This window comes from Chenopodium album, chromosome 2 (genome assembly GCF_948465745.1).
Source record: "Chenopodium album chromosome 2, dcCheAlbu1.1, whole genome shotgun sequence".
Lineage (NCBI taxonomy): Eukaryota > Viridiplantae > Streptophyta > Magnoliopsida > Caryophyllales > Amaranthaceae > Chenopodium > Chenopodium album.
Genome location: NC_137835.1, coordinates 15063191 through 15080410, shown reverse-complemented (window position 1 = coordinate 15080410; position 17220 = coordinate 15063191). Strand labels below are relative to the sequence as shown.

General features: G+C 31.0%; 2 protein-coding genes across 2 annotated transcripts; both read right to left on the bottom strand.

Annotated features, from left to right (window-relative positions):
- Positions 1–3206: 3206 nt before the first annotated feature.
- On the bottom strand, positions 3207–9182 carry LOC145583577 (protein trichome birefringence-like 34). The gene is made up of 5 exons (XM_081640718.1): positions 8644–9182; positions 6602–6773; positions 4360–4556; positions 3837–3995; positions 3207–3574 (listed from the first exon to the last, which is right to left on the bottom strand). Exons 1-5 carry the CDS (start codon positions 9123–9125, stop codon positions 3223–3225), a joined length of 1362 nt encoding a protein of 453 aa, XP_081496844.1. The 5' UTR covers positions 9126–9182; the 3' UTR covers positions 3207–3222.
- Positions 9183–10865: 1683 nt separating this feature from the next.
- On the bottom strand, positions 10866–15025 carry LOC145583561 (protein trichome birefringence-like 34). The gene is made up of 5 exons (XM_081640717.1): positions 14473–15025; positions 12499–12670; positions 12097–12293; positions 11649–11807; positions 10866–11560 (listed from the first exon to the last, which is right to left on the bottom strand). Exons 1-5 carry the CDS (start codon positions 14883–14885, stop codon positions 11209–11211), a joined length of 1293 nt encoding a protein of 430 aa, XP_081496843.1. The 5' UTR covers positions 14886–15025; the 3' UTR covers positions 10866–11208.
- Between the last annotated feature and the right edge of the window lie 2195 nt (positions 15026–17220).

Here is a 17220-nt window from a genome sequence, read left to right as displayed (position 1 = left end):
TCTTTTGGCACGCTGTAATGCCTCTTCTCGAGACATGATAATACTCTTCCCTGGTGTGACCAAGCAAACGCCAATTCTTAAGCATAGTACATAGAACCATACATCAAGTAAACCAATAGCCACAAAAGTTGTACTTGAGGACATAGTAGCACTAGCAGTAGTAGCAGAGGGAGTAGGGTGATCACCAGTAACCTTCCCAGGAATCTGATACAGTGCCCTCACAACTAACTCTGAGCCGTCCTCTGGTCTAATAGCATCCAAGCGCAGATTTGCAAAAGATACACAAGTTCAAAGCACTTAGTTAATATACCTTATTCTAAAACCTATCACACCCAAGATTAAGTCTTTACCTTTGTGCCAGCCACTCCTAATCCACCTTCCAAATTCCCCCAAAGAATCCTTCAACACAAAAAAGAACCTCGATTTCCATGACCTGTCAGGGGTCTCATATCCCAAGAAGGGGGGAGGGTTTTAGGAGGCCCTCCTATAAATCGTGACCCTGTCAAGGTCCTTTTTCCTCAGCTCGTAACATCTAACAAAATCAGCAGCATTCACCTTTGTTTCCCAATTAATCGTAGCCTCATTAACAATACTAATCAATTCCAGACTGCAGGCATAAGTTGCTCTGGACTCAAATCAAAAGTTTCTAGAATTTTCCTAGCCAAGTGAGAAAAAGGATAAGTGAAACCATGTTTAAAAGGGTACTCGTAGAGTACAATGTTATCCTTGCTGCAGAGTTGTGGCCTGTCATCTGGTCCAGGCGCAATCAGCACAGCAGATTCAGGGAACCCATCCATTGTTTTCAGCTCTGCCAAATCGGCCTCCGTAACTTTGCTAGCTTTATCTTCATCTGCTTTCCCCATCTTACTTTGGTTCACTATCAAGTTCCTATTCGTATGTCTATGGAATTTTTTCTTAACAACATGCTTAACTTTCACCATAATTGAAAACAGTTTTCGTAAGAAAAATCAAAGAAAGCAACGAAATTGAGAAATAAAAAAAAAAACTCAATTACTTACCAGGATAGAGAGAGTTGGCAAAGCTTGATTCCACTGCAGCAAAATCCCAGTTTAAATTGCGTTGTGTCCTCGTCGATCTTGTTTCCCCAATTTTTGCAGATTGAAAAACCCTAGATTTTCTGAGATAGTGTTTATCGCAAAAGGGGAAGTAGTTGGAAGAATCCTTACTTATCTATTTATACCGCATTAATTGTATCTAACGGCTTGAATTTATCTTTTCAAGGATGTTTATCTTTTGCAACAAATTTGAATTTATCTTTAAAGTTGCATTTTGCATTTTTATCTTTTTTAACGGATTTTCTGAGCTTGCCTCGTAGAAGTCACTAGAACATCTAAGAGACAAGCTGGGGGCAAACTGTTGTGCTAGAATTTTCACCCCAAAATTCCCATGTTCTACAGGTAGACAGGTTACAGGTCACAGATTAGTGGCATACATGTTGAAGATAGCTGCAAAGCTAACACTAGGAAACCAAGCAACTGAGCATATTCTCAAGGAATATTCCTAGGAATCTTCGAGTGGAAAAAGATACAAAATCCCATCTGTGGAAATCGGAACCACTCCCAGCAGTCTAGTCGTTGAGGAAGACCAATTCAAACGTGGAAGTAACAGACGTGGAGAGAAAATAGGAGCAGCTTTGGCCCTCAACTCCGGATTCCTAGGGATTGAAGGGAAGAGCCGTTAAAGGTCTTTTGAATGCTTTCCTAGTATATAAGGGTAGGCATAATCATTGTAAAGGGCATCACAAAAATATAAGAGCCTTACTACTAAGCACAATCATAGAATTATCGCATTACTATCGTTCAATTAATAATCTGCAACCTACATTGTAACCTGTTCAACCTAAACACTTAGTAAATTGGTGGACTCATAGCCACCCGCAGTTTTTACCCTTGTTCTTGGGGTTTTCTGCGTCATCATCTCTTGTGTCTTCTCCCCCTTTTCCAAGCTATAAGACCATATATAAGCAGAATTGAAGAGAACTTCAAGAAAGAATTAAAGCTCATTTTCACTTGCATACAATTGGCTCTACATACAATTAGAAGGTCATCATTCATCAACAAACATCAAATGAGTCATATCCAATTTTTCACATTGAGGATAAAATTTGAAATCAGGGTCAAGCTTCAACTAGTTCGTGCATCTTGATGTGTCATCAGAATTATGGAAAATAGGGTCAACAACCTGCCTGAGCCCTTTTTAGCAAAGGCCAAGGGAATGTAAAACATCTATTCGATAATATGAAATTGATTTAGCAATGCAAACACAACCAAAGATTCACTTCACAAACAATCCGGGGAAGCCTAATTCAATCACGATAATAATAATAATAATAATAATAATAATAATAGGAGTAAATATATATATAAATATATATACACACAAACACACACTAAAAGACACACTAGACACCTGTCATCTCCTGGTGTGTACTTTTTTAAAAAAAAATAAATAAATAAATTATAGTATAAAATCTTATACAAAAATAATTTCGTATATAAGTTAATAACAAAGATATTACTGTAAATATAAAATATTTGATATACCTTTCCACACAAACTTTTATGATTATAGTAGAAAATATTATCATAATTTGGGACATATTTTAATTTACTTCAAGGGAATATTCATATTTTTTTCGTAATAAAAAAAAATTGTTCATCTATTGGTTAGAATTCACATCAAAGTAGTGTGTACATTTATTAAATTTTTTAGATTTTCTAAATTTTTGTAAAACAACCAATATTTAAAAGTTGATATTATTTTTTTAAAAAAAATTACCGTGCGACATATAAGAAGAAAATTATTAAAGGCCCGGCGACATATACAAAAAAAAAGTTGTTTATTTTGTCCAGAATTGCTCCATGGCTGATAGAATTGGTTTGTATGAGAAATAATTTGGCCTCTAAAACATCATAAATTCATTAGCATATAAAAAACATTCTTGTTTTCAAATTTGAAAGAAAGTACAAGACAATAGCATAGAAGGATAAAAAATGTACTTGGTCATGTTGAAAATGAAGTCTTGATCAAAAGTATTGTGTAATTTGTTAGAATAATTAAATCTACTCTTGCCTGTTTATACACATAATTAACACGTTGTTAGTAAATAAAATAAATTTGTGTATTGATGTTTTTTGTTATTCTTTCTTACCCCTCTTACAAAATAATCAATTCCTACTTACATGATGTATTTTCTATGTGTCACAAAGAACTAATAATGTAAGCGTAGAGGATTTCATTCCAAGTATCGGGTACACCAGGAAGGCACCAATGAAAGCAATCAGCATACCCACTAGGGTTTGCTAGTTGTTCTTTCGTTAGAGGATCATAAAACTTTCTATAAATTGATAGGTGTGCATCTTTTCTATATTCCGAGAGTTGAGTTATGTTGAGTAATTCGATATTTAACCCCTTTTCCCTCAAATTCTCAATTGTTGCTTCGACCAATTTCATCATATTTGGGTCTGATCCACTTCCCCAATAATCTTGCTTCATTATTAGTTGTGTTTCATTGTAACAGTTTGGACTACTTGTACTTCCCCATTCTTCACTCCTGTAAATTTTCATCAATACAAACATGTAAAGATACCAATTGTCGAGGTCATTTATAAGACAATAATAAACATTGGTAATGGTAATGAATGTATAACATTAACATTATTTAATACGGAGTACCAATTATCAAACAACGTTTTTAGTATTCTAGTCACACAACTACGGAACACGTAGCCTATGTCAAGATTTAACCTAATCTTTAATAATTAATGTTTAGTTAATGTATAAATAATCAATTTGCAACAATTTCATAATTGTACCTTTCATGAGTAGGAGACAAGCTCATCCAAAAAATCTGAGTTTTAGAATGGTTGACATGAATTTCCAGCCAATCAGACCAAGTCCTCAATGCCATTTCATAACCCTTTAACATTTCTACTTCCTTGTATACTCCGTCTGGACTTTCAAAGGTTCCCCACCTGAACATTTGTACATAAATAGTCAAGATCCATTCTTCTTAATACAATTAACAGACTATTATTGTATTGATTAACACTAATTTTTGGTGGTACTATGTAGAAGAAAGAAAAAATTTGTGTACCATATGAAAAAACAGTAGTACAGTGATACCAAATGATAAACCCATAAAATAAATACTACCTTCATTAAATGTTACATGCAACTTTAGAGTATTATTTGTGAGATGTAAAACATTCCAAAATTACACATAACATTTAACGAAGGTAATAGAAGTTATTCCAAATATGTTGTCTAAGTTTGTTTATGTCACATGGAATTAATCCCGTGTTTTAGCATGAGTACATTGCGGAGTTAGTAACTTACAAGATTTTCATGAAAGGAACTCTCCACCACAAATAAGAGTCAAAGATGAGGAAGTCAGCGTGAGTCCAATGTTTGGCATGCATTTCAATGGCTTGAGTTCTGGCTATTCTATCCCCAACTCGATGTTTAAATGGGTCATCTGCATTGGACTCCACCAACAATGGGGCCCAATAGAACTCTATTGTCGCATTGTACTCCTTCAAGTTAAAAATTCAACCCATAACCCATATTAAAATCACAAATAATAGGAATAATATTATAAAAAAAAAAAATAGTAGAGAGTATAAAAATACAACGGCAATACATTTTCAATTCACTGCCGCTCAAATTATTTACAGAGTAATATTCTTCTATTGTTTTCCAATATACTCATGTTTTAACCATATAAGATCGTATAGCTTAATAAAAATTCACAAACTTTTATATGTGACTGGTCATATCGTGTGACCAATCATTATAGGGGTTAATTTGTTAGTGTTGGGTTATTCACTCGGTTAGGGGTTACTTGATAGGCTGAGGGTTACTCACTCGTTTATGAGTACTAATCGGTTAGTGGTTACTCGGTCGATTAGAGATATTTAATGTATGTCAGGTGGCCACACGGTGTAACCAGCTAGCTGTACACAAAAGTTGTTGGAAAACATACAACTAATAATCTACAATAGCAATCTACCTAGCCCCTCACTGAGAATATATAACTAAAGCAGAATTTAAATCCTAAAAGAGATTAGAAAGTACTTAAGTTGATTAAATTACCAAGTCTTGAATAAATAATGAGACGCCGTACCCTATTTTCAAAAAAAAAAAAAAAAAAAAAAATGAGACGCCGTACCCTTGAATTAAGCTTAAGAGATCTTAGATATGCATTATATGATGATATGTTATCTCCATGATCAATAATTAAGAAGGAAAGATTCAAGTTTCAATATATATGTAGATCTAAAACAACAATCATAAATGCACCGGGTACTTAGCCGCTTTTATCTCTATCTTTCCTGCTCTCTGTTGCTATATGCTAAATGTTTCTATTTTATTTTATTTTATTAATGTCATACACTCATACTTATTTTATGTTTTCTTCTGGAACCCTTGTAGTAGTAACACTGATGATAATGATGATGATGTAGATTATTTTAAGAAATTGAACATGTAGACTAATAATTTGTATGAAATCAAAGAAGATAAAATTTAAAATAATATATTAGATCTAATGAAACGACATAAATTTGAATTACAAAGTACAATGCTAATCATGCTCTTATACCATTCTCATACTCTCATACGTGTAATCTAATACGGAGTAATTCGTCATTGGGTAACTCTTGTATGTGGCTAGCCACACGATGTGGTCACATTGATTTATAAGGGTAATCTTTATTTATATGTATGAGTAATCTAATTTTTTTATAAGAGTAACCCCTTGTATTCCATTCCAAGGGATACCAGACAATTCCCCATATTGTTTATCTAGGGGTATAATTGTCTTTTCAAGTATCAATGGAGGGGTATATGCGTCTTTTCACATACTAGTTGAGGGGTACGTGTGTAATTTCTTCACCAAACAGTAATTGGACAGCTCACCAAAAGTACTGAATAAATGACCCTGCTTTTTCAATATATTTACAAAAATGTCATCAAATTAACAAAAATTCGGTTATCTGGCAGATTAACTTGTATTTTCCCATTCCATAATAATAACCCAAATTCATTATACGAGTGAAATCAAGTAATTTAGAAATAAGTATTTCATTTGTTCATTCGAGTAACCCTTATTCTTTTGTTTAAAAAATGAAAGAATAATTCCACTGTTTTAAGAAAGTAACCATTTTTTCTCATTTAAGTAACTTACATACGTTAGGGTTATCTCATTTGCTCGTCACTGTAACCCCCTATTACTTAATTAATTGCCTTATATGTGATTATGTGAAGTGGTCACACCATGTGTCTAGCCACATATAAGACTTTGTGTTAATGATTATATGGATGTTGCTCATCTAGATGCTCCTATAATCTTATATTTGTCAAAAACTTTAATTTATAAAGTTTTTGGACGTAAAGACTTGATTAATTTGTCAAATTTGTCATTTAACAAGTAAATATATATATATATATATATATATATATATATATATATATATATATATATATATATATATATATATATATATATATATATATATATATATATATATATATAATCATACTAAAATCATGGATCAACGAAGAAAAAGCAAATGCTTACAAAGGCTTTGAAGGTGAATAAGGAGCCATTGGTTTGCATGGATTTGAAGGAAGAAGGAATTGAGGAATCCACCAAACACATCATAGAGACCCATTGATTTCTATTCAAAGAATCTCCAACATACATAAGTCTCTTGTTCCTTAGCTTCCCTAGCAATGCTGTGGCATTGAACCTTTTTTTAACATCACAAAGGAAATAAATCCCACAAATACCTTAAAATACATACTACCTTTAACATAGATTAATGCTCAAAAACACGTATTAGAAGATAGAGGAATAAACTACTTGTACAAACTTACTACAACACAATAACATAAAGTATTACTCGGGCTGATAACTAGTCTAAGGGTCTGTTCTTATACGTTTATTTTCAGTTCATTTCAACTCAGCTCAGCTCAGCTCAGCTCAGTTCAGTTCAGTTCAGCTCAGTTCAATTCAGCTCCTAATTTCCTTCTCTTATAAAATATTCAGTTCAGTTCAGTTCAGCTCAGTTCAGTTCAACTGAATTCAGTCAATGAGAACAAGCCCTAATTAGTCTTTATTTTTATTAATGAGTCTAGCTAACTTGTTACTGCTTAAATCGTTACTCCCATATGGCCATATAGTAGTGTCAGAATTAGTTATTAAAATTGTACTTTTAGTGTTAATATATATTGAGTATTTAGAAATGTACGTACGCTCAAAACAAAACGTCAACAAGATTAGGTTTGACATTTTGATTTCTTAATTGTTATTGGTTCTAATTCTGTCTTAGTACAATAGTTGGTGTAAATTTGTTGATCCAAAGTCAATAATTAGCAGCGGTTAATCCGCATTTATAGTTGGACATAATAATTTTTTTTTTTCCGGATAGATGGGATCAATTATTCCATACTACATAATTTAATGACTTTTTTTAACGACAATTTTTAATGACTTATTCTTTGGTTTTCTTCTTCGCTTTTTAATCTTTACCTTTAAAATCTTTTTGCAAGAGAGAGAAATGGTCAAAGCATAAAAATTGAAAAGTAATGGAGAAAGTATTACATCATGAGAAAACATAATTATTCTTCATTTCTAAATTATATATCAACTAGTTTAGTTTTTCTAGTTTTAGCATATTTTTTAGTATCAATGCAATAACTAATACGAGTAACTCTTTAAAAAGTAAGAAGTGTTTGTAAAGTAAAAATGTTTATACTTCCACCATTTCCAAAAGTTCAACTCATTGAATCTTTTAGAATATTCGACTCATTTTTAGTTTATTTTAATATTGGCAAACTTCTTTATTTCTCTATCCTCTTATACATATAATTAATCACACTTTTTCACTCACTCATTTGTCACCTAATTCATTTCGAGAACAACTCTAATTGCTAGCTATTTTATCCCCTACTTTTGAATAATTGTCACATCATCTTCTCTAGTTATACTATTCTAATCAATTTATTCCATTGGCAAGTTAGTTTTATTTGAATTTTCAACCTATATATATGCAATAGAAACATTGTATTTCAAGTGAACTCAAGCTAATTTGTTAGGCCAAACTAGTTACATACTGAACTATTTTTGTTCTTTTGTTTAATTTATTACCTTGAGTTATAATATAAATATTACAAGGGATTTTTCAATTTAAGCAACCAATTGAATTTAAATTAATTTTGTATCTCCGACTCTATCAACTTTATTTAATTAAATTTACTTATATATAAAAATTAGTCCTTAAAACAAGAATTAAACAGAGGTTGGAGGCAATATATTTGAAAGGGCATAAATGAAAATAATGATAAATTTTAATCATTAAAAAAAAGAGTTTTTTTTTTTTTTTTTTTTTTTTTTTTTTTTTTTTTTTTCAAAAATCAAAAAATCATTAAAAAAAAAAAAAAAAGAGATATATGATGCAAAATTAAAATTTTGTACTTATACGTGAAAATTCCTAGGTAGTAACCTTGTTGGTATCTTCTAACAACAAAAAAGATTATATCATCATTTTCACAAATTTTTGTAAGAAAATAAAACCTTTAAAAAAATTTAAAAAAAGAAGAGAGAGAAAAAGAACACACCTTGGAAGGTCACAATGGTGAGGTTGCCATCTCCAATATTGATAACTCAAATCTTGACGTCCAAAAAACTCACAACCCATAAGATCTGATAAAAATTCACACCCTTTTCCATCATATAAAGGGTATGTTTTATTATCAAACACCCATTTTCCCGTAAAATAATCACACTTTTTTTGCAACATTTTTACTTCTTCCTTTGTATCATTGCCATCCCTAATAACAACCTCATTGTCGTTTACCAAAGGCGGCGACAATGATGGCGATGACAATGGAGATAACGGATCGAGTTTGAGACTCGATCCGTCGTCTTGGGTGAAGTAGAAGATAGAGATAACAAGAACAAGAAGGATAAGTGGTGTTAAAAGTTGAAAGCTAGTTCTAATACCCCATGATGAAGAAGATAATGATGACATAGTGTTTTTATTAATGTTAGTATAATTGTGGTTTATTTGAGGTTGTGTATTAGGCTTATTATTAGCCATTTTTGTTTAAGAATTTTGTGGGTTTGGTTAATGAACTTTATAATTATTGTGATCTAATGAGTTTGAAATGGTTGGGTTTTTGGTGTAGGAGATGGTTTATATTTTCAATGGAGTTGGTTAGTTTTGTTGTATGAAAAATGAATGAATTATTGGAATATTTATTTAATGTGAAAATACATGTGCCAAGGTTGGAGTAAGCTTAGGTAGCAACTTTGACCTTATTGAAAACAACAGCATAATAATCCTGGATATAATTTTATTGTAGATACTTCGATTCTTTGTTTGAATCATCACCATGATACCCCTTAATATAATAATGGGTGTTAATTTGTGTAATGCACGAGGTTATAAAATGGAGAATAGTGTTAGATGTAAACAATGATCTGATATTCTTGTTGGTTTCATTATTTTTCACTCATCTAGAGATCTACATATAACTAATTAATATAAGAATAATAATTCAAGATTAAAAGATTTACTATATATAGTTGAACAAAAATCTTGAGTACGTTTATGCCAAATTTAGCTAACAGCATGACATTAAATTGGGACGATCCATATGACTAAAGAAAAAATTTAAGAAAAAATAAAAATAAAAATAATATTCATATTGGGAAAACCCCTGATAAAGATGGGAAAAATCTATTGGTCAATGGAGTTGAGTCCTTATGAGGCAATAACGTTGATGAGCTATTGATATCGAGTACAAATGAAAAAAATGTCAACAATATGTCCAAAAAAAATTGTCAATAATATGATGTAACTAAAAGAAGCTCAAAATGATATTTCACACTTTATAGATAAAAATTCATCATGTCAATTATTTTAGAACAAATAGAGTATTTCGTACATATAAAAAATGATTATATAAATAAAAAGTATAACACTTAAAAAAACGAAATGAATAACGCCACAAAAAATTCATTTATGAGGAACATCCAAAAGATGTAAGAAATGTAGGACCATATACACCTTGGAATAGAGAGAGTAAGCTCAGTGAAAATATCTAACTTCGGCTATAATCCAAGCTCCAAAAGCAAGGTCACGGAAGATGAATTGGTGCCAAAACGTATCAGTCCATGAAGTCCTAACAAAGTAACAACGTTGTTTCACCTTTTTCCTTGATTCATTTTACTTATTACTTGCTCACCTCCATAAATGCATCAATAGTTATATTGTAGCAAATAATTGATTTTTGCTAATTAAAAAAAAAAAAAAATTGGGTAGGGTCTTCAATCAATGAATACCTAAGGGTTCGTTTGACATCACTGTGGTTTTCTGTTTTTTGGTTTTTTGTTTTTTAAAACCATATAATATAAGTCACATAATGAGTCAAAAATTATTCAAACTTATTAAAATAATGATAATTTTGAAAACTGACAACAGAAAAGTGGAAACACCTTTTTCTTGTTTCTTGTTTTTGGTTTTTAGTTTAAAAAAAAACAAGAAACTGGAAACAAAAAACGATGCCAAACAAGCCATTAGTTTTTGATTTTTTTTTTTTTTAATGCATGATCTATTCTTAAACTAAATGAGTTTGATTAATTAGTGAGGAAATATTTGATAGTTAGTAGGAAAAAAAATAATAAAATAATTCTACAAGTGAGGTTAGTGAGAGAGAAAAATAACAGTATTGTAGAATAAAAGTGAATAATACTTATTAATTAAATAAGAAAATCTCACAATTAATACGAAACAGATTGAAAAGAAATGCATTGCTATTGATACAAAATGGAAGAACTATCACATATTTAAAGAGGTATGTTCAAAAGAAAAGTAGAAACAATCTCTCCATCAAAGAACTTAACAATTTGTTTTCCTTATAATCTTATACAAGGTTTTTGCATGTCTAGGCCCTTTGGCCATTGCAAAATCTTATACACTGCTTTTGCATTGTTTAGGCCCTTTGGCCGTTGCAAAATCCACAACATTAATGCATTGCTTAGTGCTTACTATGCTTAGGCCTTTGGCCATTGCAAAATCCACAACATCACAAAGGTAATTAATTTTAAATCATTCTATGCAAGCAAACTATACTATGACTATAGCCCTTCAAACACAAAGAAAAAATTTATACCACGTGTTATAAGGAACTATTAATGTAAGTGTAGAGGATTTCATTCCAAGTGTCTGGTACACCCGGAAGACACCAATGTATACAATCAGCATATCCACTAGGGTTTGATAATTGTTCGTCTGTTAGAGGCTCCCATTGCTTTCTATGAATTGATGGGTGACCCTCTTTCCTATACTCCGAGAGTTGAGTTATGTTGAGTATTTGGATGTTTAACCCCTTTTCGTTCAAATTCTCAATTTCTGCTTCTACTAGTCTCATCATATTCAGGTCTGATCCACTTCCCCAATAACCTTTCTTCTTTATTGATTGAGTTTCATTGTAACAATTTAACCCGCTTACTCCACCCCAATCTTCACTCCTGCATATATAAGCAAATATCCATTTTATATGACCCATAAGTTGCATAAACATTTATGTAACGCGATTGAGTAATTGACCAAATGTACCTTTCATGGGTGGGAGACATGCTCATCCAAAAAATCTGAGTTTTGGAATGGTTAACATGGATTTCCAACCAATCTGACCAAGTCCTAAGAGCCATTTCATAACCCTTTAGCATTTCTACCTCCTTATATATTCCATCTGAACTTTCAAAACTTCCCCACCTAAACAATTTCACAAACATAACATAGTCATAAATAGAAAAAAAAAAATGTTAACATGATGGAGTAACACAAAAATAAACATTATGTTTGTAAGAATTGAATAAACTATCAAAAACTCTTAAACTTATGTATGGAGTACGTAACACAATATTTATATTCAGTATAATATATAGTTTCTCTATGTATACAAGTATAATTCAAATTCAAACAAAATATTGCAAACATTATTATAAAGTGAAGAACTAAGTATTTTGTCAAAAAAAACTAAATAAGTATTAAAAATACTTACAATACTTTCATGAAGGGCCTTTTCCACCACAAATAAGAGTCAAAAACAAGAAAGTCAGCGTTGGTCCAATGTCTAGCATGCTTCTCAATTGCTTGGGTTCTCACTATTCTCTCGGGCACCCGGTGTTTCACTGGATCATCCGAATTCGACTCGATCAACATCGGAGCCCAATAGAACTCTATTGTCGCATTGTATTCCTGCATTGTCCACATCAATTTATTTTTCATTAGTTTATCAATTCCTTCATTATTTCAATACAACCTCTAATATACACCCAAATACATACAACAATTAGGTATAAATGTGATACTTTGTGTCTTTTGTCTTATTTGAAATGAGCTAAAATTGCTCAGATAGTAAAAAAATAAACAAAAATTCATCATGGACACCTTAAGAACTTACAATTGCTTTGAAGATTGATAAGGAGCCATTGGTTTGCATGGATTTGAGGGAAGAAGGAATTGAGGAATCCACCAAACAAATCATAGAGATCCATTGCCCTCTATTCAAGGAATCTCCCACGTACACAAGTCTTTTGTTCCTTAGCTTCTCCAACAATGCTGTGGCATTGAACCTTTTTTTAACATAAAAACAAGGAAAATCCCACAAAAATAGCTTAAAATACCAGCTTTTTCAACAGCAATTTGTGCTCAACAAATCTTATAAATCTCCAAAAACACATAATTAAATTAGGATTTTTTGACTTTTATCAACAAAAAAATCACAAAATTGTTTTTACTACCAAAAATTTTAAAAATTTTATTTTACCACAAAAAAAAATTAAATTTTGTTTTTTACCACCTGTTGTCAAAAACCTAACGGAATATTTAAAAATTTTCGATTTCCGTGCCAAACACATCATCTTTAGGGGTTTTGGGGGGACCTTATGGCCCTTTTGTGTCCAATTTGATCCGTGCCAAACACATGATCGGAAATGCTTCCTTTTGTGTGTTTAAAAATACCTCGATTTTTGTATAACACGCAAAAAAAGGCATTTTCGATCATTTTTTGTCAATTCTGACTTCAAATTGGACCCATTGGACCTAAATGCCCCCCTAAACCTATGATCAACATGTTTTGCGCACGAAAATCGAAGAAAATTTTTTAACCGTTAAATTTAACGATTTTCTTGATGGTAGGTGATAAAAAAACAATTTTTAAAAAAATTTTCGGTGGTAAAATAAAACTTCTAAATTTTTTGATAGTAAAAAACAATTTCGTGATTTTTTTTGTGGTAAAAGTAAAAAAAATCCTTTTATAATGGATTGGTATATTAGTTAGTAGTTACTTCTAGGTCAAAATGAGCCAAAAGGGCATTACAAATCACAAATAGGGGAGAGGATCGGATCTTAAACCTATTACCTATCCACTATCGTATACAAGCCCATAGATTTTGTCATTAGGGAAGGACCTCGTTAGTATGGATTGGTTTTTTAGTGCATACATCTAAATATCAAATGCAAGCTAGATAAAAGAATTGTTGGAGTTGGATAATGGATTTTTAATTGTAAATATTCATTTCCATCCAAAACCAGTAATTGATTAAAAATAAGGAGTAGTTTTTTTTTTTTTTTTTTTTTTTTTTTTTTTTTTTTTTTTTTAATAAAAGTTGGTAAATTTGTTGATTCCAAGTGAAGATTGAGTAAAGTCATTCATGTATAATCGTTGGCTGTTATGTCATATCTGCGTTAGTGCGTGTTTTATTGCGACTAACTCCTAATTTAAAAGTATTTTACAATTAAAGATCGTTTTTTTTTTTAAGAACTAAAGATCATTTATAAGGTAGCTTAGGAGTATATATGTGTAACACTTGTATGTAAATTCAATATTACACATATTTCTGGCTCTCAATGCTCTAATAAACTACTCCCTTCAAATGAGCAAAATTTCATGAATATTTCGACATATTTAACTAACATTCAGCAACACTAATGTTACCTCTAAAATTTACTCCTGTGTTTTAAACTAAATTACTTTTCTCATCCTTAATGTTGATTATTTAATCATTGACATACCCAACTAGTCAACTCCATAATTGTCATTTAGAATATTACTCCGTAATATATTTACACTTGCTAATATTTAATACGTAGTATTTATAATGAATATATATCAGTACATCAACTCGTAAAATAAAATTAAAAGCAAAGATCGAGAGACTAATATATCTTGTTATTCAATGGAATTAAAAGCGGACCCCCCCCCCTCCCCCCCAAAAAAAAAAAAAAAAATCACAATACTTTCATGACCCAACTGAATTGAAGATTTGAAGTATAATAATTATTTTTTATTTAGTTTATTAATTTAGAAATCTATAGAAAGATGATGAACATACATCATTTAAAAAAAAAAAAAAAAAAAAAAAAAAGAGAATACCTTGGAAGGTCACAATGGTAAGGTTGCCATCTCCAATATTGATAACGCAAATCTTTACGTCCAAACTTCTCACAAGCCAATTGATCAGACATAAAACTACACTCTTTTTCCTTATATAAAGGATATGTTTCATTATCATACACCCATTTACCCGAAAAATAATCACACCTTGGCATCATTTGTATTTCCTCCATACTATCCCTAACAACACTATGGATCTCCAACGATGGCGATGATGAAGGCGACATCGATGAACCCGAGCCATGGCCTTGGGAGAAGTATAGGACACATATGACTAGAGAAAAGAGGATCACCGTAAGAACTTGAAAGCTGCTTCTAATTCCCCATGTTGAAGACCAAATTGTAGTATTGCTTGTAATATTATTGTGGATTATTTGGGGTGACTTAGCCATATTATTGTATATGTAAGTAATAATAACTTGTTATAATGTAATGATGTTGTATGTTAATTTTGTCTAGGGTGTTTTATTTCAATTCACAACTCTTATGCTTTAGAAATGTTTATTTGTAGGTGAAAAAGATGATTTTATATTTTAAGGGTTAGTTTTGTTGAATGGATTAGGAACACTTTTTTAAGTTTTTATATACAAAAAAATATAATAGATCAATGTTAAGTTAACTTGAAGTATGTAGCACCTTATTGATTGTAACAGCTAGGAACTTGCTCCCTTTTTTTCATGAGATATTTTTATTCTTTATGGAATTATCACCAATATATTCCTTAAAGAGTGACAAGGAGCTTCTAATTTATCTTGAATTTAGGTTAAATAAGTTCAATATCATATATATATATATATATTAATTGGTGGTACATAAGATAACCGTAAGTTATATCGATATATATACAATACTTAAAGGCTTGTAATAATAGAGAAAAAATAAGGAGTTTGTAAATATAATTAAAATAGTACATTTTCATGAATGTAATTTTGAATAAGTAGATTTTCTTTCAAATAATTAGATAAAAAAAGATAGATAATCAACATCAAAACCCTATGTGCAATTGACAATTATCACTAGTTTTTCACTAGTTTTATCATTAGTGATTGTTAATTGGTCACAAACCCTTAATCTTTTAGGGTGTAGTGGGCCCTTCTTGTCGTTCAATAGATTAAATAAAAGTTGGTTTCATAACTAATGCTTAAAATTTAATATCAATTGTTATCCTAAAATAGTAGCATTGCTTTTCAAGCATCTCTTGTACAACTAGTTTATTAGTGGTACAACGATGAGAAGGTTAGTTTGGAGTTGTTTTCAAATTCGGTAAGTCAAACTTTATTTATAGGTGTGACCCTCAAATTCAAATACTTTATTAGGTGAAGGATCGGTTGGCAATTTTTGGAAGAAAGAAATCTCCAACTTGCATTGTATCCGTAGCTTATAATTGTGTACCAAGATACACTTTAATGTAGTCATTCTTACACATGCATATGATCAAACTTTGATGAACTCTCCCTTCCTTTTCTTCTACTTAATTATGATTATCAAAATTGAATAAAGCACCATAAAAAGGGTTTCGAGTTCTTCAATTATGTACCCCGGCCTGAGTACGGGTAATTGAGGATATTTTGGTTTGAAAGCATGCATTGATAAACTTGTCTATTATCTAAACAATTGTGTCAGCTAAGAAAGAAATAGATGAATTATATCTTTAAGACCTAATATTTCTTTCTTTCGTACTACTTTTATTTCATTATATTCTATGCAACATTTACTAAAAACAATTGTTACATATTATGTACAACAAATGTTTTCTTTCCTTTTTAAGTTGTCATCCCTCTCTATTTATCTCATCATCACATGCACCTTTATTTTCCTCTCTCCATTTAATACACATAAACAAATTTTGTCTAAGAGACCGTGCAAACATATGAGTTACAAATAATATGAAACAAAAGTAATAATATAATAGGAAATTCTTGCAAAAAAAATATAATAGGAAATTAGTTCTTATCTTTTTTGTCTTATGCCTTGAGGAATATTTTTTTTTAAAAAAAAAAAGTGAATCATCAATAAATTTAATTGGTTAAAGCAGGGGCGGATCGAGCTAAGGAGGGTTTGGCAAAAGCTTGGTCCCTGCAACTCAAACCCGCTGCCCATACTTTTATTACTTGGCCCCTAGCAGCCTGTAGTTTTTTTTTTAGTATATATACTAATGATTCATATAAATGTTGCTGAAATTCTAGTGGCTTACCGGTGAATGGGTTTAAGGATTGATCCTACTTAGCAGTGGCGGATACAGGTTGGGTTCAAGTGGGTTCATAGAACCCATTGAATTTTTGAAAAAAATTTTAAAGTTTTTTTTTTTAAAAAAAATAATATAATAAATTAAAAATGGGTTAAATATAATAATTTCACATCATATATATAGCATCGTGTAAGCGTGCAGCCCAATGGTGTTTTTTGGTTTGGTCCTTATATTTCCTTACAAGGAAGTCTGGGGTTCGAACCCTCTCCAACCCTTGAGATAAAAGAATTAAAAAGGTGTTAAATAAAATATTTATGTAGAATATCATACTATGTTAGTGTGCAGTTTAATGGTTGTTTTGGTGCTGTCTTTTTATTCCTTTTTTTTTAAAGTATGAAAACTCGAACAATGCTCTTATGTATTGAATCTTTAATTAATATATTGTCATTTCTTTTTCTTTTTTATTTCGAACCCACTGCTCGGAAATCCTGGATACGCCACTACTACTTAATGTACTTATTGCTTTGTGGAGAACATTA